The sequence below is a fragment of the Trichechus manatus genome, unplaced genomic scaffold, assembly GCF_000243295.1.
Source record: "Trichechus manatus latirostris isolate Lorelei unplaced genomic scaffold, TriManLat1.0 scaffold00027, whole genome shotgun sequence".
Classification (NCBI taxonomy): domain Eukaryota; kingdom Metazoa; phylum Chordata; class Mammalia; order Sirenia; family Trichechidae; genus Trichechus; species Trichechus manatus.
In genome coordinates this window covers 15,980,126-16,005,996 of record NW_004443963.1, presented here as the reverse complement: position 1 = coordinate 16,005,996, position 25,871 = coordinate 15,980,126, and the positions used below count along the sequence as shown (strand labels likewise).

At 55.4% G+C, this 25,871-nt stretch overlaps 1 protein-coding gene across 1 annotated transcript; it reads right to left on the bottom strand.

The window, feature by feature from the left end:
* Positions 1–241: 241 nt before the first annotated feature.
* Positions 242–25,441, bottom strand: GGA1 (golgi associated, gamma adaptin ear containing, ARF binding protein 1). Its single transcript, XM_004373835.2, has 17 exons — positions 25,365–25,441; positions 21,592–21,676; positions 18,951–19,026; positions 17,886–17,984; positions 16,810–16,933; positions 16,284–16,384; positions 15,508–15,588; positions 10,376–10,516; positions 10,216–10,297; positions 9,125–9,235; positions 8,315–8,467; positions 4,810–4,874; positions 4,117–4,277; positions 3,400–3,593; positions 2,120–2,289; positions 1,798–1,908; positions 242–1,707 (listed from the first exon to the last, which is right to left on the bottom strand). Exons 1-17 carry the CDS (start codon positions 25,405–25,407, stop codon positions 1,597–1,599), a joined length of 1,908 nt encoding a protein of 635 aa, XP_004373892.1. The 5' UTR covers positions 25,408–25,441; the 3' UTR covers positions 242–1,596.
* Between the last annotated feature and the right edge of the window lie 430 nt (positions 25,442–25,871).

Below are 25,871 nucleotides of genomic sequence, written 5' to 3'. Positions count from 1 at the left end.
TTATTACAAAGAACTTGTACAGAGAGGGATTCAGGAGCCAAGTTCAGACTGGGAAACACCAGATGAGACAAAGTGAAATTGGTTTCTTAAATGCAGAACTTGGCCAGGGCCCTTAATGAGCTCATCTCCTAGGGAGGAGGAACCATGGGCGGCCCTCCCCAAGCTCCTCTGAGCAGGGACTCCTGCCCTGCAGAGCAGTGGGCCACAGAACGTGGCCAGGCCCTCTGCACTACCTCCCCGCTTGTTCCCCCCACTGGTTGGCTCCCTCAGCTGTTTGGGGGCCTGGACCCCAGCTGCCCCATTAGGGTAGACACTGATAGGCTGGGCTGGGGGTGCTATGGCTGACAATGACAAGGGGCCTGGCTCAGGGTCCTGGCCCCGCCTGAAACCAGCTATGATTGGCTCCCTGCTTCCTGGAGCAGCCTCTGGGAAATGAAGAAACTGAGGCGTGGACCCCCGGGGGTGGGTGCTGCTTCGCGGTTGTGTTTTGAGGGCTGAGCTCAGCAGGAGGAAGTTGCAAGCGGCAGAGGCCTCACCCTCAGCAGCTGCAGCAGATGGGGCTCCTGGCAGGCCGTCTGTGTCCAGCTGGGGCTGTTGGGGCCCACCACAGCCCGGCCGTCTGGTGACTCGGCACCAGCCACAGGCCCCCAGCAGGGCCTCTTCCGGTGGTGGTGGGTGGGGGTGAGGGGCCAGGGCCTGATCCCTGAAGATGGAGGCTGGGAGGTCTGTGGGGCAGCCTGGGGGCCCCTGACCCCTCCTGCCTTCCAGTCTCGGAAGGGCCACGAGAGCAACTGATCCAGGAAAAAGGACGTTTTATTTCCATAAATACTCCTGCTCTCACGCACACACGACCCCACTCTGACCATGGACAGATGGACAGATGGGAGATGCCCACAGGAGGCCCCAGCAGAGGCCAGTGGACGAAGGAGACACTGGACTCCAGTGCACAGCCCCTGGCCCACTGTCACACGCCCCACAGCCCCTGAGGAGGCTGACAGCAGGGACCGGGTGGGTAGAGGGGGCCCCCAGGAGGAGTGGGGAACACCTCACCACCCCTGAGACTGTGACCACAGGGCCTACTCAGAAACAAAAGCAAAGAGCGTCAAACCACACACCAGGGAAGTGCAAACAGTTGGGGGTACAAGTGCCACCCCACATTCACCAGGTTCCTACAGAGGAGGCCTGAGCTGGTCCCTGGCTCCAGCGTGGCCCCCAAGCTATGGCTGGGCCTTCCCATAAGGCATCAGAGACAGGTGGGGAAGGCCCCACCCCAGACTGAGGTCCTGGCCCTCCCCGACAGCTTTGCTTTCCCAGGACCCCAAGTCCTTCCAGGGCCATGCAGCCCCTCCCTGCTTCAGGCTCCCACTGTGTGGAGGCCCAGGGGTACAAACCCACGCCCAGCCTCCTGCTGGGTTTGGCTCAGCAGGGAAGGGGCAGGGGGAGGGAGAAGAGTCACTTGAGGGCCACTGGGGTGAGGGGAGAAGCACCAGGCCCTGGGGTATATGGCCAGGGGACAAAGGGTGTCCCAGGCCACCACAGCCTCCACCAGGCTGTGACAGCCAGGCTCTCTGCCCCCTCCTCTCCCCAGCCTCTGTCCTAGAGGCTCCCCCAGGACTCAGGTGGTGGGAACTGGTCCACGTCCCCCATCTCATTGTAGGTCTGCTCGCCCATGGTGAAGATGAGCTTGTAGCGGAGGCGGACCTTCTCCTGGGGCAGAGAGGGGAGGCAGAGGGGTCAGAGCAGGCCAGGAGGCCACCCCACCCGCAGAGCCCTGACTGTCACAGCTGGGCCCCTCACCTTCTGGGGGTTGGCGAGGAGCAGGACCTGGGTGATAGCTGTGGGGTGGACGATGGGGTTAAACGCTGGCAGCTCTGTGCCTGAGGGTGGCTGCAGCTTGACTTTCATGACCTGTGGGCAGTGGTGGCAGGATAGGCAGCTGGCCCTGGCTTCCCTCCTCAGACCCACAGGGGCCAGGCTGGGGGCCTGGGGCTCTGTCTGGGGCTCCCCTCAACCCGCTACAGCCCCTGTTCCTGCCCCAGGCCAGCTGGCACCCTACCAAGCCCCAAGTCACCCTGCCTTGAGAGGAGGGAGGCATGCCGTCCCGCCCTGCCCGTGTCACCTTGGGGACAGCTGACTGGAAAACGATGTTGCGGATGGGCTGGGGGGCGGTGCTCAGCATGGACACCACCACCACCAGCACGTCAGAGCGCCCTGGCAGCGGGTCGCGGGCGAAATGGAAGAGGATGCGGAAGCCATGCTGGTCATACACGGTCACAGGCAAGATGCTGCCTGGCAGGGGAGAAAATGGGGGTGGTAGGCAGCTGGCGTGCTCAGTTCTCCCCACTGGCGTACAGGGGGCATGTGCTGCTCTGATGGGGACAAAAGAACAAACCCTCTAGCTCATGTCCTTGCTTCGGCCCTGGGTAGTGTAGTTGGGGTGCAGGCTGGCCTGGCCTGGGCCCTGGGCAGTGCAGTCGGGGTGCAGGCTGGTCTGGTATGGGCCCAGGCAGTGAAGTCGGGGTGCTGGCTGGCCTGGTCTGGTCTGGGCAGTGCAGTCGGGGTGCAGGCTGGCCTGGCCTGGGCCCTGGGCAGTGCAGTCGGGGTGTAGGCTGGTCTGGTATGGGCCCGGGCAGTGAAGTTGGGGTGCTGGCTGGCCTGGTCTGGGCCCTGGGCAGTGTAGTCAGGGTGCAGATTGGTGCCTGGAGGGCAGGTGAACTGCTAGAGTCTGATGGTGGAGACAGGACCCTGGGTGCCGTCACAGCCCGGGGCTCCCTTAGTGCCATGCGGCTGCTGCTTGGCATGCTGGAGTGAAGCAAGATTCTGGGTGAGGGTTTGGGTCATGTGCTCACTGGGTGACCTTGGTATGGTCACTCGGCTTCCCTGAGCTTAGCTTACCTTACTAGTAAAATGGGGAGACCGCTCCCTACCTCCTGCGGATATTGAGGATATGACACTCTCAGTGCCCAGTGAGCCCACGCGGGCTGACGATGCTGGGGCCTGGTGCTAGGGAGGCCCATGGCCCACTCTTGCTCCTGGGTGGGAAGAGCTCCAGGCGTGGTTTTGGACCTTTATTCTGGTTCGGTTTCTTGATCTTGAGGGGACTCTAAATCTCGCCCTGTCCTAGTTCCTGCCTTCCCAGGGAGGGAGGGGTCCCAGGGGCCATCCCACAAGTAGTCCTTTGCTTATGTAACCCCGGGACTTCACAGAGCAGTTCTGCCAGCATTCTGGGGCAGATGGGGAAACTGAGTCCTGGCAAGGGGAAGGACCTTCCCCAGAGCTCCCTGCTGAGTAAGTCAGCCAGCGGCGGGGCTGGGAGGAGGGTTCTGCTCCCCACCTCCTTCCCCAGGCAGAGCTTCTGACAGAGACGAGGTGGGCGGTACCCGCCCTGAGGGTACTCACTGGGTTTGATGGACTCCAGGGGCACAGTGATGTTGGCCAGCGAGAGCTCCGTTGGTGTGGGCTGCTGCGGAGGTGCAGGGGGCTCTGGGGACACAGTGTGGAGGAGGCTGGTGGCACCGGAGCTGGGCGAGCTGCAGCTGCTCTGGTTCTGCAGGTCGCGGAGCGTGAGCCGGGGGGCTGGCTGCTGCTTCTCCCTTATTGGGGGATGGTGCATTAGGAAGAGATTCTTCAGTGTGCCCGAGGTCAGAAGCACAGGAAAGACTGGGCTTCCGGGTTGGTCCCTGACTGCTGGCTCAGACTGCCAAACTTGCTGGCCTTGGGGCTCCTCTTGTTTGGTGGGGACAGCCCTTCTCCTCCCTCCCTCAAAGCTGACCTTTACTCTGGCTGCTCAGACCCTGTGTCCTCATTGTTGCTAGCCCTTGGGGCCTTCAGTCTCTCTCTGGGGGGCTGGGGACACCTGGGGTAGGCTTTGTGAGCAGGGTGCAGGCCCCCTCTCATAAACTCCATCCTCTGTGGGGTGGGCACTGTGCTTCCCTGTCACTGCCATGTCCCTAAAGCCAAGAGCGGTGCTGGGCACACAGTGGGTGCACCAGCACAGGCTCCCCATGTACACAAGCCAGCAGCAGGCTCTCCCTGCAGGGCCTGGGCAGGGTCTGGGTGAGGGAGAGCTCAGGAGGGAGCAGGGAGGCTGTGGTGGCAGGCTGGCCATGTCCTCACCATCGCACTTGCTGGGACTCCGGGGGCAGCGACTGCTGCAGGAGGATCTTCCCCAGGAGGTCCAGGTCATCCAGACCACTGCTGGCCGGCTGGGGAGTCTGCGTTGGGGGCCGGCTGTCCGTGCTGGGGGCTGGGGCCGGGGGCTCAGCACCGTCAGATGACTGTTGGGCATACAAAGGATGTAGGTGGGTGGGGCTGTGCCAAAAAGGTGTGTCACCTGGCGCTGCTTGGAGACCCCTTCCCTTGTGCAGGTGACATCTGGCAAAGCAGCAGCAGGGACAGAGACAACATACTGTTCCCGCCCACGAGGCAGGTGCCTGGGATGGCAACATGCCTGTGGGTCCAGGACCGTTCTCTCTTCAGGGCCATCAGGGGGCTAAGCCTGGTCTGTGGCTCTACTCCAGAGACCTCAAAGTCACCCTCAAAGGTACAGGAACAGGAAACCCCCATCTCAGCCCCACAGGCTGGGCTGCAGCTCCAGTGCAGGCCCAGAAGTAGTGAAAGGCTGGGCTGGGGAGATGCAGCTGGAGGTGAAGGAAGGACAGCTTACCTTCCTCCATTATCCTCGGGTGCCACCAGCCCCCCAGGCCCCCTCTGCCCCATGGCCCTCCTGCACAGAGCCCATCATTGTTCCCTTCAGGCTGCTTGTCCCAGGACAGGGACAGGTCAGGCTGCTTCCTGGCCCCCTCCTACCTGGAAGCTGTTCCATCTGGCACCTTCTAAGCCTGGGCCTGAAGGGGGTGTGGGGTCGCTTAGGCCTGGGAGGAAAGCAGGACAGAGATGAGGAAGCTGGACTCACTTAGGGGGTGGTGTGCGCTGGCTGGGGCTTCACCCAGCTCTCATCCTCTCCCCCCTTCCAAGAGCTCAGAGGGGAAAAGCCCACACTTCCAGAGGGAAGAGCAGCAGAGCAGAAATAGAAACTAAAGACCCTGACAGCCCAGTCCCGGGCCCACATGCTTCCTCTCCTCCTCTCACAGGTTACTCAGCAGCAAGTCAATACAGAAGTAGGGACTTCTGTCCTGCTTGTGCTCACAAGCTGGCAACTGAGAGCTGGTGTGGGGTGGTAAGGATCCAGGAGGGCAGGGGTCAGCACTCTGCACCCACCCTCTGAGTCAGAAGCACAGTGCGATGTGGGGAACAGGGCCCTGGGCCCAGGCTTGCCCTGGAGTCTGAGTGACCACACGGGCAAAGCAGTGCACAGGCTGAGCCTCAGTGGCGCCATCTGTACCAGGACAGGGCTGGACTGCGCCATCAGCCCTGATACATGCAAAGATGGCCAACCTGAGTGAATGGTGCCAAGGAGAGCATGAGAGAGTTCTCTGCACATAGCTCTAAATAAAAGGCTTGCTAAGTAGCGTGCTAACTGTTAGAAGGCAGTATGTGACCGGTCTGCCCTGATCCACCCTGAAACACCTCCAGCCGAGTTCATCCCAGATTTGACCTAGGCAAGACCAGTTTCTGGCAAACCAGGAGTTAAGCTAAGGCCAAGCTAAAGTGCGATCTGACAAGCAGGGGCGAGGGCTCCAGGGAGCTGTGGCTGTTACTGTGTCTCCTCTAGGCTCATCTCTAAGACCAGGGATAACAAGATGTAACTGCTGACACATATTCCACCCTCCTGCTGCATCAGGGTCTGTAGACTTGGGTCTCACTTAACCCCCAAACTACCCGAAAAGGTAGGGTGGGGAGTATCTAGAGTAGCCAGTGTATAGAGACCAAATGTCAGTGGTCCCAGGGGCAGGTGGGAGGAAGAGGAAGAGGAGAAATGTGAGGCTTAGAGGACACTGAGCTTCTGTTAAGTGATGGGAATGTCTGGGAACAGATAATCGTGATGGCTGAACAACGTGACAAATGTAATAAATGTGACGACTGTTGAAATGGAAAATGTTTTGTTACATATACGTTTACCACAAAAAAGTCAAATAAGATGAAATAAATCTGTTGTCACAAAAAGTATGAATAATGTCAATTTACCTAATAAAGACAGACAGCATCAGAATTAAAAAAAAAAAAAAAGTAGGTGTAGGGTTCGCATGTCCCTTTTTGAGACGAGGAAATGGATGCTCAGAGAGGTTAAGTCACCTGCCCAAGGTCACACAGCTGGAATGTGGCAGAGTCTGGACTTGAACAGAGCATGGCAAAATTGCTAGAGCTTGAACACAGCTCTGCCACTTATCTGTATGACCCTGGGCTGGTGATGTAACCTCCATGTGCCTCCATCCCCTCATATGTAAAATGGAGACAATGGCAGGGTTGTTGCGAGTAATAAATCTGATAAAATGCCTCCAACACTCTTTGATGGGCAGGAAACACAGGCCAAGAGGGGAAGAATGTGCCTGGCTCACACAGCTGGGAAGTGGCAGAGCTGGGATTCAAACCCAGGCCAGCTTGGTGCAGATGCTCCCACACTTTCCATGAGGCTGCGCAACCCCTTGGCCATGGCTGGCAAAGAGCGACCAATCCTGTGCAGCCAGTGAAGACCATGAGGTCTGGTCTCCTCACATCCTTCCTGCCATGGAGAACGGTTTAGGACAAGCCCTTTGTGGTTCCAAGGCTTCCTCTACCCCGACAGCTGGGCTGGCTGCTACCCTGGCACTTTTGGTTCCTGTTCTCATACTCTCTTTGCCTTTGAGAAGAAGGAAGCTGGAGGCTCAGGGCTCTGCAGAAGCAACTTGAGGACAGGAAGTGCAAAGCACACCTCACTTCTCATATGGAGGCGGCTCTACCACAGCCACCCTTGGGGTCAGCCCAGCCATTACCTCCCTATCAACCAGCTGCCCAGTCAGGGGGCTGCCCCTGGCCTGGCTCTGCTAGGACAGATTAGAGTCCTCACCACTGGACCATCCTTTACCCAGGGTAAGGGTGCACACCCTGAGTCACCCTTTGGTGCTGAATGAAGAGGGGGCAGGCCGGCAGGACTCGTGGGTGGGGCCCTGGACACCCTGTGGTCAGACCCTCTGTCTGCTTTACCCTCGCTCACTCCCTACTGAGCCCTCCTCATCCTTTTCTTGCTTAGAAACAACTAAGCAATGAGTCAGAGCAGCAGAGTGGCTCAGGGTGTGGCTTTGGAGTCAGAGGGCCTAGTTCGAACCCTGGTGTCCTCTCCCCTTTAACTAACTCTGTGACTTTGGGCAAGTCACCTCAGCCTCTCTAAGCCTTGATTTCCCCATCTATCTGTAAATGGGGGATATTAACAGCGCCAACCTTGAGTGGCTGGGAGGATTACATACGTACCGCACAACAGAGCACGGTAACTGGCACTGGTCCAGCTCAGGCCCAGGGGAGAAAAACCCCAAACCAAGCCAGTTGCCATTGAGTCAATTCCGCCTCATGACAACCCTGTGTGTGTCAGAGTAGAACTGCTCCGTAAGATTTTCAAGGCGTGACCTTTCGGAAGCAGATCACCAGGCCTTTCTTCTGAGGCACCTCTGGGTGGATCTGAACTGCCAACCATCTGGTTAGTAGCTGAGCACTTAACCTGTATGCACCACCCAGGGACTCCCAGGCCCAGAAAGCACTCCTTCAGTTCTGGGTGGACTCTGCCCAGGACCCAGCGTACCCATGGCTTCTTCAGCTCTTCGGGTTTGTTTGTTCCTTCAGGAGTGGTTCAGAGGAATGCAGCCTGACTCTTGATTTCTAAGTTACAGGTTTCCAACATATCCCTCTGACAGCCCTAACATCTCTGTTTTTTCATAACTTCAGTGGCTATTATGAGGAGGATGGGGGGGTACTTCTGCCCTCGAGAAAGGTGAAGTCTGAGCTCTGCCTAGCCACCCAGGAACCCTCTGCTTCTTCCCCAGGATGAGTCTTGCCTCCTGCTGGACTCTGGAGCCCCCAAGCCCTGCCCTGGAGTCACAGTAGGCCTGGGGGTTTGGCTCTGGCCCCAGGGAGCTGGGGACAAGCACTCCCCTGGACCTCTGGGTACTTCTGGGCACAGAGCCCTCTTGCTCTCTCTCTTGGTGGGTGGGGAAACTGCTGAACTTTTGCCTGAACAGCCCCAACTCTGGGCTCTAGCCTGCTGCAGGGAAATCCCTTCATTCTCCCTCAGGCTGCCAGAGCTGGGTGTGGCTGCTTTATCACAGCTAAATTCCCCATGCCTGTGTTGGCAGGAGGACATAAGGCTGGTGGCAGGGCTCTACAAGCTGCAAGAGGTCCTGCAGGGAGCATGCCCCACCCGGCCCCAGGCCTGCACCCTCCTTACCCAGAGACATGAGCTCATCATCAAGCAGGGAAACAGAGGCACTGGGCTGCTCGGGGCTGGCCTGGTTACCAGGGCGGGTGGGCGTGGCTGGGTAGGTGGTGCCAGCAGGAGGGAGATCCAGGCCTGAGAGGTCCAACAGGGCCGAGGTGCTTCCTAGGCGGGGAGGGGAGAGTCAAGCAAGTCCTGAGTATATCCCAGCCTTCCAGGCAGCCTCCTGCTTCCCGTTCTCAGCCACACCAGCCGAGCCCTGGCCTTGCCCCAGAATCTGCTCACCAGGCCCTTTCTTCAGTATATGTTGTTCCTTCTGTCTAGAATGTATGTCCTTCTCTCTTCTCTTCTTGGCAAATTGCTCCCCATCCTTCAAGGCCCTGCTCACACTTTGCTGCTTCTGTGTAGCCCCCCACCCCTTCTCCCAAACAGGGCCAATTCTGACGCCTCTGTGGGTACCCAGGGCTCTCGTTCAGCCTGATGAGAGCCTAGCCTATGATGTTTAGACATCAACCCCCTTCTTCCTTCTGATAATTAAACCAACCCCACATAAGAGGTGCCCGACTTGTCAAGTGAAAGAAAGGCCTTCCTTCTTCGCCTGCCCTCCCAAACCGTCGCCTCCCTGCCCCCAGACTTTCTCCCCTCACAGCTGCAGGCTTGGCACAGACGTCCCCCAGCTCCCTCTCCAGGCCTTCCCCATCTTAAGGGGCCAGAGTCACCTTGCAGTCATGGCCACCAGCTCTGGGCCCAACCCACCACCCTGAACTCTTGGTGCCCCTCCGGACTGGTGGCCCCGTCCCAGCTCTACTGTCCCTTCCTCACCAGGGATCGAGCCGGTGGCGGCGGCGTCGCCGTTGACCTCCTCGCCCCGCACCAGCTGCTTGTACAGGTTGATTACCTGGGTGAGGTTGTCGTTGGCCTGCAGGATCTCCGCTGGAACAAGCAGGAGAAGCCAGGCTGAGGGGATGTGGGGCCACTAGGATGGGGGAGTCAAGCACCCCACACCTATGCCAGCCTGTGTATGAGGAGAGGGCGAGGAGCCTCCCATCTCATCCACTCACTCAGGCCCCAGGGTCTGGCCCCTGCTACCTCCTGTCTACCCTCCCACCCTCTCTTCACTCGCCTTCTCCAGCCAAGGTAACATATCTGGTTTATTATCTGTCTCCTCTCATTAGACTAGAAGCTCCATGAGGTCAGGGCTTTGTCCACTTTGCTTACTGCCGTATTCTCAAGACCTAGAACACTACCAGTCACAAACCAGCCCCTCGTCACTATGAGCCTCCTCAGCTGCCAAGGCTCAGAGGGGCTGCTCAGGGCAGGAGCCTTTTGGGTAGGGACCAGGTACTGGTACCTGGGGGCTGCTGAGTGGCTCCTGCTGGACAAGGGGATGAATGGTGCCCAGACAGCTGCCCAAGAGAGTCCTAGCTGACACAGTGGCAGAGAAGAAAGAGAACCTGGAACATGGCCCTGGCGGGAACCATGGGGTTCAGCCCTGGAGCTGCCTGGGCCTGTGGAATTCGCTCTCAGGTTTCTAACTCCTCCTTACCAGAGAGGCTATGTCTGGAGGCAGACAGCCCTGGTCCACTGTGCCTGTCCCCTGTGCTGCTCTGTGATCTGGGTCACTTCCTTCCCTAAGCCCAGCTCTAAGTGGGGACAGAGCTCCCCCCATCCAGGGTGGTGTGGGCAGTAAGGTGATCCTGTGAAGGGGCATGGCAGCCCATCAACCATGGCAGCCCCCAGCTCTTTGCTTTCTGCTTTTCTGTGGAAACACAGGGTGACCACTAGAGAAGGGGGCCCCCTGGTGGTGGCTCCTTCCAACTGCAGATATCTGGGCTCTAAGGAGGGGGAGAGGGTCAGGTGTGGTGTGGACGCTCGGCCTGGGGACCTGATCCCAGTGCCTGCCCTGGGCTCACCTAAGGCCTCGTCATTGTCCTCTGTGTCGCTGGCCAGCCGGAAGAGTGTGGGCCGCATCCGCTCACAGCGCTGGTATAGTTCCTGGGGGCAGGAGGGTGGGCAGGTCAGGGCTGCCAGGGGCTGAGCAGTGGGCCAGGAGCGGGGAGGAGGCAGGCGCACCTTCATGAGGTCCTCACTGCTGCCCGAAGCTGAGCCGCCCTGGCTGTGGCTCATCACCATCTCTGTCAGCAGCTTCACGTTGTTGTTCACCTCCTCAATGGCATTCACCCGCTTCGAGATCTTCTCCATCCGCTTCTGGTCCTGCAAGAGGGCAGCAAACAGGCCCTGAGCCGGTGCGGCCCGCACCGCTCTGGAGAAGGTATGCTGGGGTCCGGGCAGAGGGCTAGCTGGGTGTGAGGTGAGACTTGGGGAGGGCTCATCACGCCCAGCACAGGGCGCTCTGGCCCAAGAACCCCTCTGCCAACCCTGTGGCTGTGGCCTCTCCTCCAGCCAACGCCCCTTGCACCCAGCAGACCTCTGCACTCCAACACTCTGGCCAGGTGGTTCTGAAGGTTTAGGGCCTACACCTGTGGTTACAAATGACTCCTGCTCTCCTGGTGACTGTCGCTTGAAAAGAAGGTTCCCATACTTGAGAGTGAAAAAGGACCTAGGTGATCCACAGGTACAACCTTCCAGTGTCTGTCAGTGCAGGGAAAGAGGGAAAGCTCAGGGCCTTGAAAGTCCGCTGCAGGCTGTAGGCCACGACTGGCTCTCTTCCACCCATGTACTGTGCTCACTCCTCCCTTGGTGAATAAAAGGTGGGCTTTGTGCCGTGCTGATCTGACAGAAGCACCCTTCCGGAAAGGGGCCACCTGCGACTTGCTCTCCAGAGCAGCTTTCAGTCCTCAGAAGACAACCCAGAACTCCCGCCCTCCTGGTAAGAGTGGAAAACATCCTCAGCACATCTGTGCTGCCAACCTGTCTCCAGTCAGTCTGCTGAGGGGACCCCCCCCCGGGGAGTGCCTCAGTGCAGTCGTCCAGGGACCATCTCATCCCTCCGACCAGCCCATTGGCTGAATGCACCTCCAAGAAAGAGAAGCAGGCAGGTTCTGCTTGGCCCAAGCAGTGGTTCCAGAAATTTGAAGTGGAGAGAGTTCATGTAAAAATCCAGATTTCCAGATCATCTTTGAAGAAAAAACACCGGAAGATCTGGCTGGGCTGCAGCTGGGTGGGCCCCATGCAAGCCCCAAGACCCGTCCTCCCTGGCCTGGGGTGTCTGGTTTGTGGCCCTTGCTACAGGGCTGCATTTGCCTCATTTAGTTCCCTGTTGTTAATCTCAAGCCTTGGAACTTCAAGTTTCAATGTTTTGTTTTTTCTCCTCTGTGCTATTATTTCTGACCTGCAAATGTTTTTTGATGACTCTTATCAATTAAAAAAGGTTTCAGCATGTTCCTACAACATTTGTATATTTACTTTACTTATATACTTATGAATTAAACATACACTACTCTGTCTCACTTTGTGTGTACATGTGTATATATACATGTGCGTGTATGTACTCCAAGATCTATCTTGAACTACAATGCTGTCAGCGATAGCATGACATCCATACGCCTACAAAGAAGATCAGTTAATATGACTATTATTCAAATTCATGTACCAACCACTAAGGCCAAAGATGAAGAAATTGAAGATTTTTACCAGCTACTGTAGTTGGAGATTGATCAAACATGCAGTCAGGATGCACTGATAATTACTGGTGATTGGAATACAAAAGTTGGAAACAAGAAGGATCTGTAGCTGGAAAGTATGGCCTCGGTGACAGAAATGAAGTCAGAGGTCACATGATAGAATTTTGCAAGACCAACGACTTCTTCATTACAGGTATGTTTTTTCAACAACATAAACGGTGACTATACACGTGGACCTCACCAGATGGAATACACAAGAATCAGACTGACTACATCTGTAGAGACAATGGAGAAGCTCAATATCATCAGTCAGAACAAGGCCAGGGGCTGACTGTGGAACAGATCATCAACTGCTCATCTGCAAGTTCAAGTTGAAGCTGAAGAGGATTAGAGTTAAGTCCACGAGGGCCAAAATAAGACCTTGCATATATCCCACCATCTCAAGAACAGATCTGACGCACTGAGCACTAATGACCGAAGACCAGACGAATTGTGGAATGACGTGGACATCGTACATGGAGAAAACAAAGAGTCATTAAAAATAAATGGATGTCAGAAGAGACCCTGAAACTTGCTCTTGAATGTTGAGTAGCTAAAGCGAAAGGAAGAAATGATGAAGCAAAGGAAGTGAACAGAAGATTTCAAAGGGCAGCTCAAGAAGACAAAAGTATTATAATGAAACGTACAAAGACCTGGAGTTAGAAAACCAAAGGGAAGAAAATGCTCGGCATTCCTCAAGCTGAAAGAACTGAAGAAAAAATTCAAGCCTCGAGTTGCAATAGTGAAGGATTCTGTGGAGAAAATACTGAACGACGCAGGAAGCATCAAAAGATGGAAGGAATACAGAGTCACTGTACCAGAAAGAACTGGTCAATGTTCAGTCATTTTAGGAGGTAACATATGATCAAGTATTGAAGGAAGACATCCAAGCTGCACTGAAAGTACGGGTGAAAAACAAGGCTCCAGGAACTGATGGAATACCAATTGAGATGTTTCAACAAATGGATGCAGCACTGGAGGTGCTCACTCATCTATGCCAAGAAATATGGAAGACAGCTACCTGGCCAGCAGACTAGAGAGTTCCATGTTTGTGCCCATTCCAAAGAAAAGTAATCTAACAGAATGTTGAAATCATTTAACAGTATCATTAATATCACATGCAAGTAAAATTTTGCTGAAGAGCATTCAAAAACGATTGCAGCAGTACATCAACAGGGAACTGCTAGAAATTTAAGCAAGATTCAGAAGAGGACGTGGAACCAGGGATATCATTGCTGATGTCAGATGGATCCTGGCTGAAAGCAGAGAATACCAGAAAGATGTTTACATGTGTTCTACTCACTGTGCAAAGGCATTCAATTGTATGGATCATAACAAATTATGGATAACGTTGCAAAGAATGGGAATCTCAGAACACTTAATTATGCTCATGAGGAACGTGTACATAGACCAAGGGGCAGTCATTCGAACAGAGCAAGGAGATACTTTGTGGTTTAAACTAAGAAAAGGTGTGAGTCAGGGTTATATCCTTTCACCATACTTATTCAATCTGTATGCTGAGCAAATAATCCGAGAAGCTGGGCTATATGAAGAATGTGGCATCACGACTGGAGGAAGACTTAGTAACAACCTGTGTTACGCAGATGACACAACCTTGCTTGCTGAAGGTGAAGAGGGCTTGGAGCACTTACTGATGAAGATCAAAGACTACAGCTTTCAGTATAGATTGCACCTCAACATAAAGAAAACAAAAATCCTCACAACTGGACCAATAAGCAACATCATGATAAATGGAGAAAAATGAAAGTTGTCAAGGATTTCATTTTACTTGGATCCACAAACAATGTCCATGGAAGCAGCAGTTAAGAAATCAAATGATGTACTACACTGGGCAAATCTGCTGCAAAAGACTTCAAGCATTAAAAAGCAAAGATGTCACCTTGAAGACTAAGGTGCGCCTGACCCAAGCCATGGTATTTTCAGTTACCTCATGTGCATGCGAAAGCTGGACAATGAATAAGGAAGACCGAAGAAGAATTGATGACTTTGAATTATGGCGTTGTCGAAGAGTACTGAATATACCATGGACTGCCGGAAGAACAAACAAATCTGTCTTGGAAGAAGTACAGCCAGAATGCTCCTTAGAAGTGAGGATGGTGACACTTCATCTCTTGTACTTTGGACATGTTATCAGGAGGGATCAGTCCGTGGAGAAGGACATCATGCTTGGTAAAGTAGAGGGTCAGCAAAAAAGAGGAAGACCCTCAACGAGATGGACTGACAAAGTGGCTCCAACAATGGGCTGAGCATAACAACTATTGTGAGGCTGGCACAAGACCGGGCAGTATTTCGTTCTGTTGTACACAGGATTGCTATGAGTCGGAACTGACTTGACAGTACCTATGTTTACATACAGTGTATGTTTTGGAATACACACACAAAATCCAAAACCCACTGCCATCGAGTCAATTCCAAATCATAGAGACCCTACAGGACCGAGCAGAAATGCCCCATAGGGTTTCCAAGGTTGTAAATCTTCACGGAAGCAGACTGCCACATCTTTCTTCTGCAGAGCAGCTGGTGGGTTTGAACTGCTGACCTCTTGGTTAGCAACTAACCGCTTTAACCACTGTGCCACGAGGTCTACACACACACACACACACACACACACTCACACATACACACACACCCCCACCCTAAAAAAAAGGTTATCCTCGAGTCAATTCTGACTCATGACGACCCCATGTGTGTCAGAGTAGAACTACGCTCCATAGGGTTTTCAATGGCTGTGATCTTTCTGAAGCAGACTACCAGGCCTTTCTTTTGAGGCACCTCTGGGTAGATTTGATCCTCCACCTTTTGGTTAGCAGCTGAGTGTGTTAACCGTTTGCACCACCCAGGGACTCCATGTTATATATACTAAAAACCGAAATCGAAGCTGTTGCCACTGAGTCAATTCCAACTCGCAGTGACCCTATAGGACAGAAGAGAACTGTCCCATAGGGTTCCAAGGAGCAGTTGGTGGATTCGAACAGCTGGCCATTTGGATAGCAGCTAAACTCTTAATTACTGCACCACCAGGGCTCCATATTAAATACAGTTAAGTCCTAATTTACTTCTAGCTGTTTTAGACACAAGATAGAGCTCATGGTAATTTTGCCAAGCATGTCATTGATTGTACTCTGGAGACCAAGCCCATAAAGGCCGGCTGGTGTCGGGATGGGGCATAGCGCCCCTGGGGGTGTGGTGGCTCTGAGGCCATGGGGAAAGTGGGCGAGAGGAAGCTATGCTATGGAGAGGTGGGGGCTCCCCAACCCAGCAGCCCTCCCCAACAGGAGGCTCCCTCCAGGGCTTCTGGGCAGGATGCTGGGGCCATTTTTACAGAAGAGGCGGTTAGCCTCCCAGAAGCCATCAGGGCAGGAGCTGGGTCTGCTGAGAAATTTTCCCCTCTGCACAGTGGCCCCTGCCCGCTGGGGTCCCTCGGAGTCAGTCAGCTCCTCTTCCCTGTGACAGCCTTTAGCTGGGTCACTGCAGGGCTCCTTGCACACACACCCCCACTTTGGTGGCCCAGCTCAGTGTCCCCATCCCACTGCCTCCCTGTGCTCTGGGCTCAGCCATCACCTCCTGCACCATCTCCTTGATTAGCTTGTTGGCCGCTCGGAGGTCCTCAGGGTGTGAGCTCTTCAGCAGGCGGGCCAGCATCTGCGGAGACAGCGGGTGGAACTGTGAGGGCAGCGTCAGGGCAAGGGGTGGCCTGGGATCAGGAGACGGGGGCCACATCTGGCTCCCTATTTCCTAGCTGAGGGACCAGAGTCAGTTACTTAAGTTCTCTGCAATGGTGTGAATTTTCTGACACCTGACAGGTGACGACTATAAGGACAACTGGACACTGTACATCAAGTGCTCCCCATGGAGCCCTCAACACGCTGGCTGATAACATTACTGTCACTAGACGGCTTTCTGGAAGGATGTACAAGGAACTTAACAGTAGTTACCCTCTGGGCCAGGACTGGGAGAGAGCAGCTTTTACTTTCTATCTTGTTTCCTTTTGCGCTGTTTAACGACTTACCCGTGAGCACGTGCTTCCTTAACAAAAAACTAATAAAATTATTGTTGAAAGGGTTAGACAGAGACAAGACACGTAAACTCCTGCTCAACCTATAAAAAGCCCTTAAGCCAACCCCACGCACACCCTTCTGCACATCTGAGGGACACAGTATGGAAGTACTCAGCATGGGGCCGGGCACATGACAAGTGCTCAATAAACAGCATGTCCCACCACTGTGGCTGTGCTAAGTGCAAGCCTCTGTTCGGAGGGCTGAGGCCAGGGCAGCCAGGGGCCGGATCACAACCCCAAAGCGGGCCCTGGCATCTCTATCTCCTCTTCAGAGTCTCACCTTGGATTTCTCCTCATCTTCAAAGATCACATTCTTGGGCCGTGGAGGAGGAAGGGGGAAGGTGGCGTCATCTGGAAGCTTGGGGTCGGACTTCACAATCCCTGGAGTAAACAGGTAGTGGGAAGGCTGTCGAGAGGGCTCAGGCCCAGAGTGGGGGTGGGATGGGGATGGGGGCAGGCAGGAATAAGATGGAAGGAGGAATGTGAGGTCAGACTTTCTGCAGCACGCTGGCTTTCGACATCGGTGGGCCAGGGCCTGATACCACCCTACCAGGTCAAACTGCTGTGTGGGAGAGGGTTTAGGTGCCGCCACTCTGAGGAGAAGTGTGACCCAAATCCACCTTCCCTCCACTTAAGCTAGTCTCAGGCAGAACCACATGAAGGCCCCACTGGCGTATGGTCTCCTGTAGGAGAAGGGCAGACCCATGACCTTGCTGGCCCAGGAGCCCCTGGAGCTCTGGAGACACACAGTTCAGGGAGGAGGTGAGGAAGACACTGGTTGCCGCCCCACCTCGTGGGTGCCTCACCTTGCTTCTTTAGCATCTGATAGGCCTCTGCAATCTTCACCTCCTCAGGCAGGCCAACTGTCCAGCTGTAGAGGAGCTCCAAGACCTTGCTCTTCACTTTCTCTGATGTCCGAGAGCCCAGGTACTTCAGGGTGGAAGGGGAGGGGAGGCCTGTGACATGCCCCACCCCTACTCACTTCAGCCCAACCCCAGCCAAGGCTGGCTGCCTCTCAGGCTCCCTTGGAAGCCCTCTGGCCTACAACTCCTCATGTCCCTACCCAAGCAGCCTGGCGCAGACCGGGTTCATTGGCTTCCTAGCTCTGTACTCACTAGCTGTGTCAGCCCTCTGTGTCTCACTTCCCCATTTGTTAAATGGGAAGGATACCAGCAGCAGCATGGTGAGGATGCAGTGAGCTGACACACGGAAGGCATGGAGTGCAGGGCGCTGACAAGGAGCTTATGTAAGGAGTAACTATGACCCTGGAAGAAGGAGTCCGAGGCTTCAAGGCTGACCAGGGAAGGGGCAAGTGTGTAACTACTCAGCCCTGGGCCCCACTTACACGGCAACAAACTGGGCTGGCGGAACCAGCTATCACCAGACTTCCCTCCTGAGAGAATGGGGGCCCAACGGTCACACAGCTGCCCTGGTTAAGGGCAGGAGGGAGGAAGAAGGGGTTGTGCTTTACGGGAGGTCTCCTCAGCCCAAAGGCCAGAGCCAGGGGTGTGGTTGATCTGCTCTATCATTCAGGTTTGAGGCCTCAGCAGCCAAGGACACAAGGAGGCCTCTCCTGTCGGGGGGAGCAGGGGGACCCTCTCCAGAGACCCAAGTGGGCATGGTGGACCAGCCTGAGGTGTGCTCTCACTAGCAGACCAGCCCAGGCTGGGAGCCGGTGGACAGCTTTCTGCATTCGTGTAGCCATCTCCCTGAGTGGCTCTGCAGCCGCCCCCCACTGGCCAGCCTGCAAGCGCTTCTTCAAAAGACCCCGGCCTGTCCCCAATTCAGTTGTGTGAAGGGGACCATGAGGAGGGATTCGTGTTTGGCTGGGTCAGACTCTGAGGGGGCTGAGGTGGTAGAGGCTCGGGCTGGGTGCACCCACCTTGGGAGACACGACCTTGATGAGCTCGTTGAGAAAGCGGAACTTGCCCACCTCGTCGTGAAACCTCTTGCCGCAGCTCTTCATGCATGTTTCCAGCACCTGGGGCAGGGGGAGGGGTCAGGGGGCCCTGGGGGAGCAGAGGAGGTGGCCTCCCTCCCACACCTGCCAGGGCCCAGAGCCCAGGGATGGAATGACCCATGAGGACGAGGGGATTCTGAGGTCCACAGAGGACCCTGAGACTCGTCACCTCCCCTGCGGGAACACGGTCATGGTGATCTGTGGTGCCCAGCAATGCCCAGCCTGCAGCACTGCTGTGGCCTCTCTACAGCTTGGACCACATTTGAATTCCACTTATATGCTATGTTCTTACTACTTCTTTGATTTTTAAAGAAAACTTAAACAGGCAACATCCACCTTGACTTTATCCTAAGGCGTATCTGTGAAATCATAGGACTGATGTGCATTTGAGGGGAAAAAAACTAAGATGTTCAAATGAAGACGTAGTTATTAATGGAAGACCTGTGGATCCACCACCACCTAAAATCAGCTTGTGGGGCCCACAGGCGCTGCCTGCCTCTATTCTTCTGCTATTGGCACAGCTCCAAAGGCTTGGGCCTGAGCCAGGCACCCGCCCCACCCCTGTGGGAAGGACAGTGCTATCCTGTGTCTGGAGGACACTGATGGGCTGGGCGGGCTCCTACAAGGCACCTGGGTTGGTAAATATAAAGATTCCTGGGCCACACAGGAAATTGTGATTCAGGAAGTGTTGGGTCAGGCCCAGTAGGTATAACAAGCTTCTTGGAGATCAGATGGGGACCCCCAGACCAGATGACCCTAGGGGGATTCTCCCCACGAGACCACGAGAGGCCCAAACGCACAGGGTCTGGGGCCTGGGGCAGCCTGCTTCTTGCCATGGGCCTCCAGGGCTAGCTGAGAACCCCACCTGGACACAACTCCCTTGGGTTCTAAAGAAGAGCGGGATGGGACTCCAACAACTACGGTCTTGGCCTTCCCCTGGTGCCAGCCACATGGTCCAGGGCCCCAACAGCCCCTCTCTCTTCTCACCGTCAGGGCCTGGACGGCCTCCCACTCCTGCGGGGACTGGATCTTGTGCGCCAGCAGCCGGGTGGCAAGCGGAGGCCTGGGTGGGAGGAACGACAGAGCCAGGATGGCCACGGAGCCAAGGGCTGCACCACCCCAGCAGCGCCCAGCCACCCAGGGGAGGGGCGCTACCCCTGAACTTTAGCCCTCCAGGCGTTTCGGGGAAGATGTAGCCCAGCTCCCACGACAGATCGGATGGGGGCTGGGAAGTGCCTTCAGAAGCTGTGAGCTCAGCACTTCAGTCGACTTTACCAAGAACTATGACATGCCACACTGAGCAAGTAACCCGAGAAGCTGGGCTTCATGAAGAAGAACGTGGCATCATGATTGGAGGAAGATTCTAACAACCTGCGATATGCAGATGACACAACCTTGCTTGCTGAAAGTGAAGAGGACTTGACACTCTTACTGATGAAGATCAAAGACCACAGCCTTCAGTATGGATTACACCTCAACAGAAAGAAAACAAAAATCCTCACAACTGGACCAATAAGCAACATCATGATAAATGGAGAAAATATTGAAGTTGTCAAGGATTTCCTTTTACTTGGGTCCACAATCAATGCCCACAGAAGCAGCAGTCAGGAAATCAAACGACGTACTGCATTAGGCAGATATGCTGCAAAAGACTTCTTTAAAGTGTTAAAAAGCAAAAATGTCACCTTGAAGACTCAAGGTGTGCCTGACCCAAGCCATGGTATTTTCAATCACCTTATATGCATGCAAAAGCTAGACAACGAATAAGAAAGACTGAAGAAGAATTGATGCCTTTGAATTATAGTTTTGGCGAAAAATATAAATATACCATGGAATGCCAGAGAAATGAACAAATCTGTCTTGGAAGACGTACAGCCAGATTGCTCCTCAGACACGAAGATGGTGAGACTTTGTCTCACGTACTATGGAGATGTTACCAGGAGGGACCAGTCCCTGGAGAAGGGTATTATGCTTAGTAGACGGTCAGCGAAAAAAAGGAAGACCCTTGACGAGATGGATTGACACAGTAGCTACAATGGGCTCAAGCACAGCAATGATTGTGAGGCTGGCGAAGGACCGGGCAGTGTTTATTCTGTTGTACACAGGGTTGCTATGAGTCGGAACCCACTTGACAGCACCTAACAACAACATGAAGTGCTGCGACCTTGGTTCACGGGAGAGACAAGTATAGAGACGACGACAGCCTTCAAAGAGCCAGTCTGGGAGCAGAACGTGACAATGCACCACAAGAGATGGTCAGCTAGAGCTCCCTGGGAACGCAAGGTGACAACAAACAGACGTAGTGACATTATCTACCAGATCATGAAAGAAAGGCCTGCTGCTGACGATATTAACAGCTGACACATATTGAGCACTTACGCCGTGCCAGGTGCCTCACAGGTATTTTCCTGCTTAACTTTCCTGTAAGAGCCCTCCAAGGCAGGCAGCACTGTTGCCCCCACTTTACACTGAAGAAACGGAGGCTCAGAGGCTTCACTGACTTGCCCAGGTACACTCAGCTAATGTTGTTAGCTGCTATCCAGGCGATTCCAACTCATAGCAACCCCATGTGTGCAGAGCAGAACTGCGTTCCATAGGGTTTTCAAGGCAGTAACCTTTCAGAAGCAGAACACCAGGCCTGTCTTCCAAGGCACCTCTGGGTGGGTTCGAACCACCAACCTTTTGGCTAGTAGTCAAGTGCTTAAACCGTCTGTGCCACCCAGGTGCCCACTCAGCTAAGAAAAAAAATCAAAACCAAACCCACTGCCATCGAGTTGATTCCGACTCATAGTGACCCTGTAGGACAGAGGAGAACTGCCCCAGGTTTCCAAGGCTGCAGTCTTTACAGGAGCAGACTGCCACATCTTTCCTCCATGGAGCGGCTGGTGGGTTCCAATCTCCGACCTTTCGGTGAGCAGTCAAGCACTTAACCACTGCGCCACTGGTGCTCTTAGAGTCAGCTAATAGAGGACTGGAATTCCAACCCAAGCAGTCTGCCTCCAGAGCACAGACACTACGCTATACAGCCTCCCCACATGGAGCACCTGGACTGTCAGGGTTGGAATGGAGGCATTTCTGGCAGAGGAAAGAGTATGGGGAAGCACGCAGAGCTGTTTTCCTGAGCTTCAGCATGACTGTGGAGCCTGCTAGGAATGTGGGCTCCCCAGCTCCCTCTCTGGAGCTGTTGGTCCAAGTCTGGGCAAAGCCCAAACAGGTGGACTTTGACAAGCTTGTGACTCTAACTCAGTTTGGTTTCTTCCTTAGCAAAAGGCCTGCTGGCTCCTCCCAGCTGGGAGCTTTCGCCAACCAAGCACTAGCTGGGGGTCTGGCAGGCCTAGGTTGGATCAAGCTCAGGAAGGACACTTCCTCTCTGTGGGATCTTGGGGCAGACTGCTGAGCCACTGAGCCTCAGCTTCTTCGTCTGTAAATGGGTCCAGCAAGGGCCACCTCAGAGAGTGGCACACAGGTGGTGCTCAGGACAATGCCCACTACGATTATTAAATAGTGAGCACATTAAGAACAGAAACTGTGTCTCCATCCACCCGTGTCCCTGTGCCCGACGCTGGGGCTGGCATGGGCATGGTAATTTCTGCTGAATATGAGAGCAAAAATGAAGGAGGCTGCCTACCCCTCGAAGTCCTCATTGAGCTGCTCGCAGAAGCCGTTGATGCTGGCCCAGTTCAACTCCTTGTTCAGCGGGTTCGTGGCTCTGTCTGTAGGAGGGAGAGGGTCAGTGTGGCGGCAAAGGGATCCCTGCCTTCCCCACTCCCTACCCAACAGAGCAGGGGCCCACCGTGGTCACTGCAGAGGGTTTGGCCAGCAGGGGGCGTGGCTGAGCACGTGAAAGGCCTCCCCTGACTTCCTGCTCTGAAAGCCTGAGACCTGAATGCTAATGCTTCACTGAGGGCTGGATGGATAAGCTCATTCTCACTGGCTTCCCCTTGAGGCTTATCATCAAAGGCCCCCCTTTCAGAGACTGTGTCTAGGGATCCTTCCTCTACTCCACAGCACCGCCCCCCCCCTCCCCCCCGGCAGCTATACCCACCCATCATGCCCTACCCCTCTGATTCCACTGCTGGAAATTGCCCCAGTTCTCATGAATTTATGCTCAGAAGAGAGCCAGAGGGGAGAAACAAGCAGCCATGGTCCTGCCCTCCAGGAGCAGAAAGGCCTGGAAGTGGGCCAAGGAAAGTCAGGATCTCAATACAGTGACAGCAGGAGACACAAAGGAGCTGCAGGACCCAAAGAGGGGACAGCTCAGCCTAGGGGCCTGAGGGGCTGCTGGAAGAGGCAACACTTGAGCAGGGGCTGGAAGTTAGCCAGGTTGCGGACGGCGTGTCTTAACAGCTTAGGAGCTGTGTGAGCAGACACGGGGATAAGTGAGCCCGGGGCAGAGCACCAAGGGCCTTGGCAAGCAGTGTGGATTTTATCCTCATGCCAGTGATCAGAAAGCCCCTCTCCCCGCAGAAGAGGCTCAGGTATCGCCTCCTCCAGGTGGCCTTCCCTAATCCCTGCTCCAGCCTGGGTGGCACTGCTGGGTCACCTCTCTCTTCTGTTCCCCTAGACCTGACCTTCCCTGTGGGCCCCCCCATCACACTGCATCCTGTCTCCCCAGGAAAGCGCACAAATGGATAAGGGCTGGCAGGCAGGGGAGAGGCTCTAGGTGGTCTGAATCCAGGAATGGAAAGTGGCCAGGAACGGGCAGACAGGCCTCCAGGAAAGGGAAGGTAAACAAGACCAGATAATCACCCCACAGCCCCTACCACTGGCTAAACAACAACCATCCTCCCTGAGCCTCTGTTTCCCTCATTATATGGTGAAGTGCAATATGGAGTCTGCATGACCAGATTCTTTCCACCTGGTAAAGCCACAGCAGCAGCCAGGGTTGGGGCTTCACCACCTCTCCACAGTGTCACCCTCTCCCGGGCAGTTCTGCTCACTCCCGAACATCAAGCCAGCGAGTGTGGAGGGAGCACAGCCCAGGAGGTGGGACAGAGCAGGGTGAATGGACAGGAGAACGCTGGGGACCCACCAGGTGGAGCCTCCCCATTCAGGGGGCCTAAGCTTCGGCAGGGGGCTGGAGCCCGCGATCCCGGTGCCAGGTAGCCATTCACTGAATTCATGTTTATTTATTCAGTAATATTTCTTGGTGCCAGGAATGCAGCAGTGACCAAGACAAAACCCCTGCCCTCCTGGAACTCACAGCCTGGCAAGAAAAACACTGACTACTCAGATTAACAAACAAACACAGAATACTGTACACTACTGCAAAGGGCTACACAGGAAAACAGAGCAGAGAGGAGACATACAAAGTGTGGAGGGGGATGCTCTCTGTGACGGCCCTCAGAGGTCTGCTGAGCAGAGATCCGAGGGAAGCATTTCACTCCGCGTACAAATCTCTGTTCAGGAGCCCTGCAGAACTCTCCAGTCCCTCAGAGAAATGAAGCCCCTGCTGACTGCCTAGGGGATACCAGGAATAAGCCCACCCTGGGTAAGGATGACCCTCTGATCAGCCTCCCAACACGGTCAGAGGTGGGGAGTGGGGCCACCAGTCTGGAGGTAGAAGGAAGAAAATGGAGCTGATCTTGACCACTTGACATCTGGCTGGGGAACCATAAAAGAGGAAGTCCCTTCAAGTGTCAAAGACACGAGTCCACATGAAGACAGAGAAGCTGCTCCGGAGGGGGCTCCGGAGTCAGACGGCAGTGAGGAGGGAGCACTGGCATCATGGACATCAGCTCCCTCCCCTGCATTGGACACAGAGCAAGGGCCTCTGGGTCTGAGGAGATGTGACACCTCCCTGGCCCCCGATCTCCTCCCTCTACTGGTGGGGGCACCTTCCCTGGCAGGCAGCAGGGAGAGCAGCCTGGGAGGGAGGAGGGCCCAGCCAGTTTCACAACAGGGCATGACTCCATGACTGTCACTCCATGGTGGTGACAATGTCATCATTTACTCCACCAGAAGTCACTCTTTACCTCCAACCATCATGAGGGGAGAGTTTCCAATTCTGCTAGGACACAAAGGGGAAGAAGAGAAAAAAATCTCAGCCTCAATCTATCAGGGACCAGCCCAGGCCAAACCCAGGTATCCCGGATTGCTGCCTCCTTCTCCGATCAGACCCTCTGGGCTCTCAGAAAACCCACCTTGTTGTTAAACCTGAAACTGTCTTGTATCACCCGGCGCTCAAGTCCTGTAGCCTGTCGGATCACCTGGCCAGCGCTCCCACCCCCACCAAGCTGCTGAGACTTGGACACTTGTGGCACTCCTGAACATTCTCAATGGCTGCTGAGTGTCTTCCTCTTCCCCCTCCCCACTCCACTGGCTAGTCTGGCTCTGGAAGATCCCTGGAGGCGTGTGGTTCTGGGGCCAACCTCGGGGTTCACCTCTGCTCATGACTGACTGGCTTAAAGGGAGCTGGCCACGGTCCCAAACCACTCTGTGCAGCTTCTTGGTGTGCCTGGATCCATGGGGCTGAGCTGAAGGTAGACCCAGGGGCTTCACTAAGGCCCGAGACATGGGCCCAAAGGGAGGTACAAACTTGGGAACATTCACCAGACCAGGGAGAAGTCAGCCAGCAGTTTTCAGGGGTAGAGTCCAGGAAAGGGGCTGAGGGACGTGAAGGTTATCAGCACTGGGGGACCGGGAGCTTAAGTGGAGGGTTTGGGGCTCTGAACCCAAGTATTATTAAGCTGTCTGAAGAGAAACAAGGAAAAGGGTGCAGGGCGTTTGGAGGAAGCTCAGCAAGAACTGGGAAAGGAGTATCTGTGAGATGCAGAGCTTGAGGGGCTTGCCTGAGTAGGGACAGGGACCCTGGAATTACTCTTGTAGTCTGAGCTTGGAGGGTCAGATGGGTCAGTGAGTCCTTCGGTCCTGGGCCGGGAAATAAGCAAATCAGAGAGTAGTTGCAGACGTGAAGCACAGATAAGAGAAGACACACTACGCAGGGCCGGGAAGTGGAGAATTACGGGCCTGAGGAGAGTGGCGTCCCTCCCTCGGGAGTCTGGGGGCCGCTCACTTGCTCTCTCCCCCACCCTAAAGGAAAGACTTGGGGGAGCTCCTGAGCGGAGAGATCTGAGCTTGAGAGGACTGGACGGTGCTCCCTCCGTTCCGGAGGTTCCGGGCGCAGATCACGGCGCCCGCAGCTAACTGCCTTCCCGGGGGTCGTGGCCCAGGGATCAGATGGGGGTGGACGGCGCCCGCTCCCACTCCGGGTCCGCACGGCCGGCGGGGTGGTCTTCCTTCTCCCCAGAGTCCAACGAGTAGGTTTGGGGCACTGCCCCTCCCGGGCCGGGGGCGGGGCGTGAGGAGGGGGCGCCCCGTACCCGCCCCCGCCGGGAAGGGGCCCGCCTCGTGCCCCCGGTTCCGGTTCCGGTCCGGCCCGCGCCCCTCCCGGACACTCACTAATTCGCGCCTCCAGAGTCTCCGGCTCCATCTCGGGCTCCATCCTCGACGGCCCCCAGCCTCGGCACCGCCCCCCGCCCACCGCAACTCTCGCGGGACCTTATCGTCACCGCCCCGCGTCGATTAAAGGGGCAAAGTCGGCCTCGAGGAGCGCGACTGGCGCTCTGGATGGCTCGGCACCATAGAGACGCAAACGAGCATGCCCAGAGCGTCACCTTTCCCAACCCCTCCCCTAAGCGGTGTCTGGTCGCTGGCGGGACCTGTCGCCTGCCTTCCCGTTCAGGTGGTCAGGCGGGAGAGGAAGCGGAGGTACGGGGGGCTGCGTACGGCACCATGGAAACCTCACGGGACGCTCTAACTCGTTCTGCGTCACGGAGATTCCTGTGACTGCTTCCGGAAGAATCCTCGGTGGCCATCTTTGTGAGGGGCTGTGAGATCACTTCCGGAGCCCTGAGAGGGTACTTCCGCTTAGATACCAAAGTGGGCGGATCTCTTAAAAGGGCAATG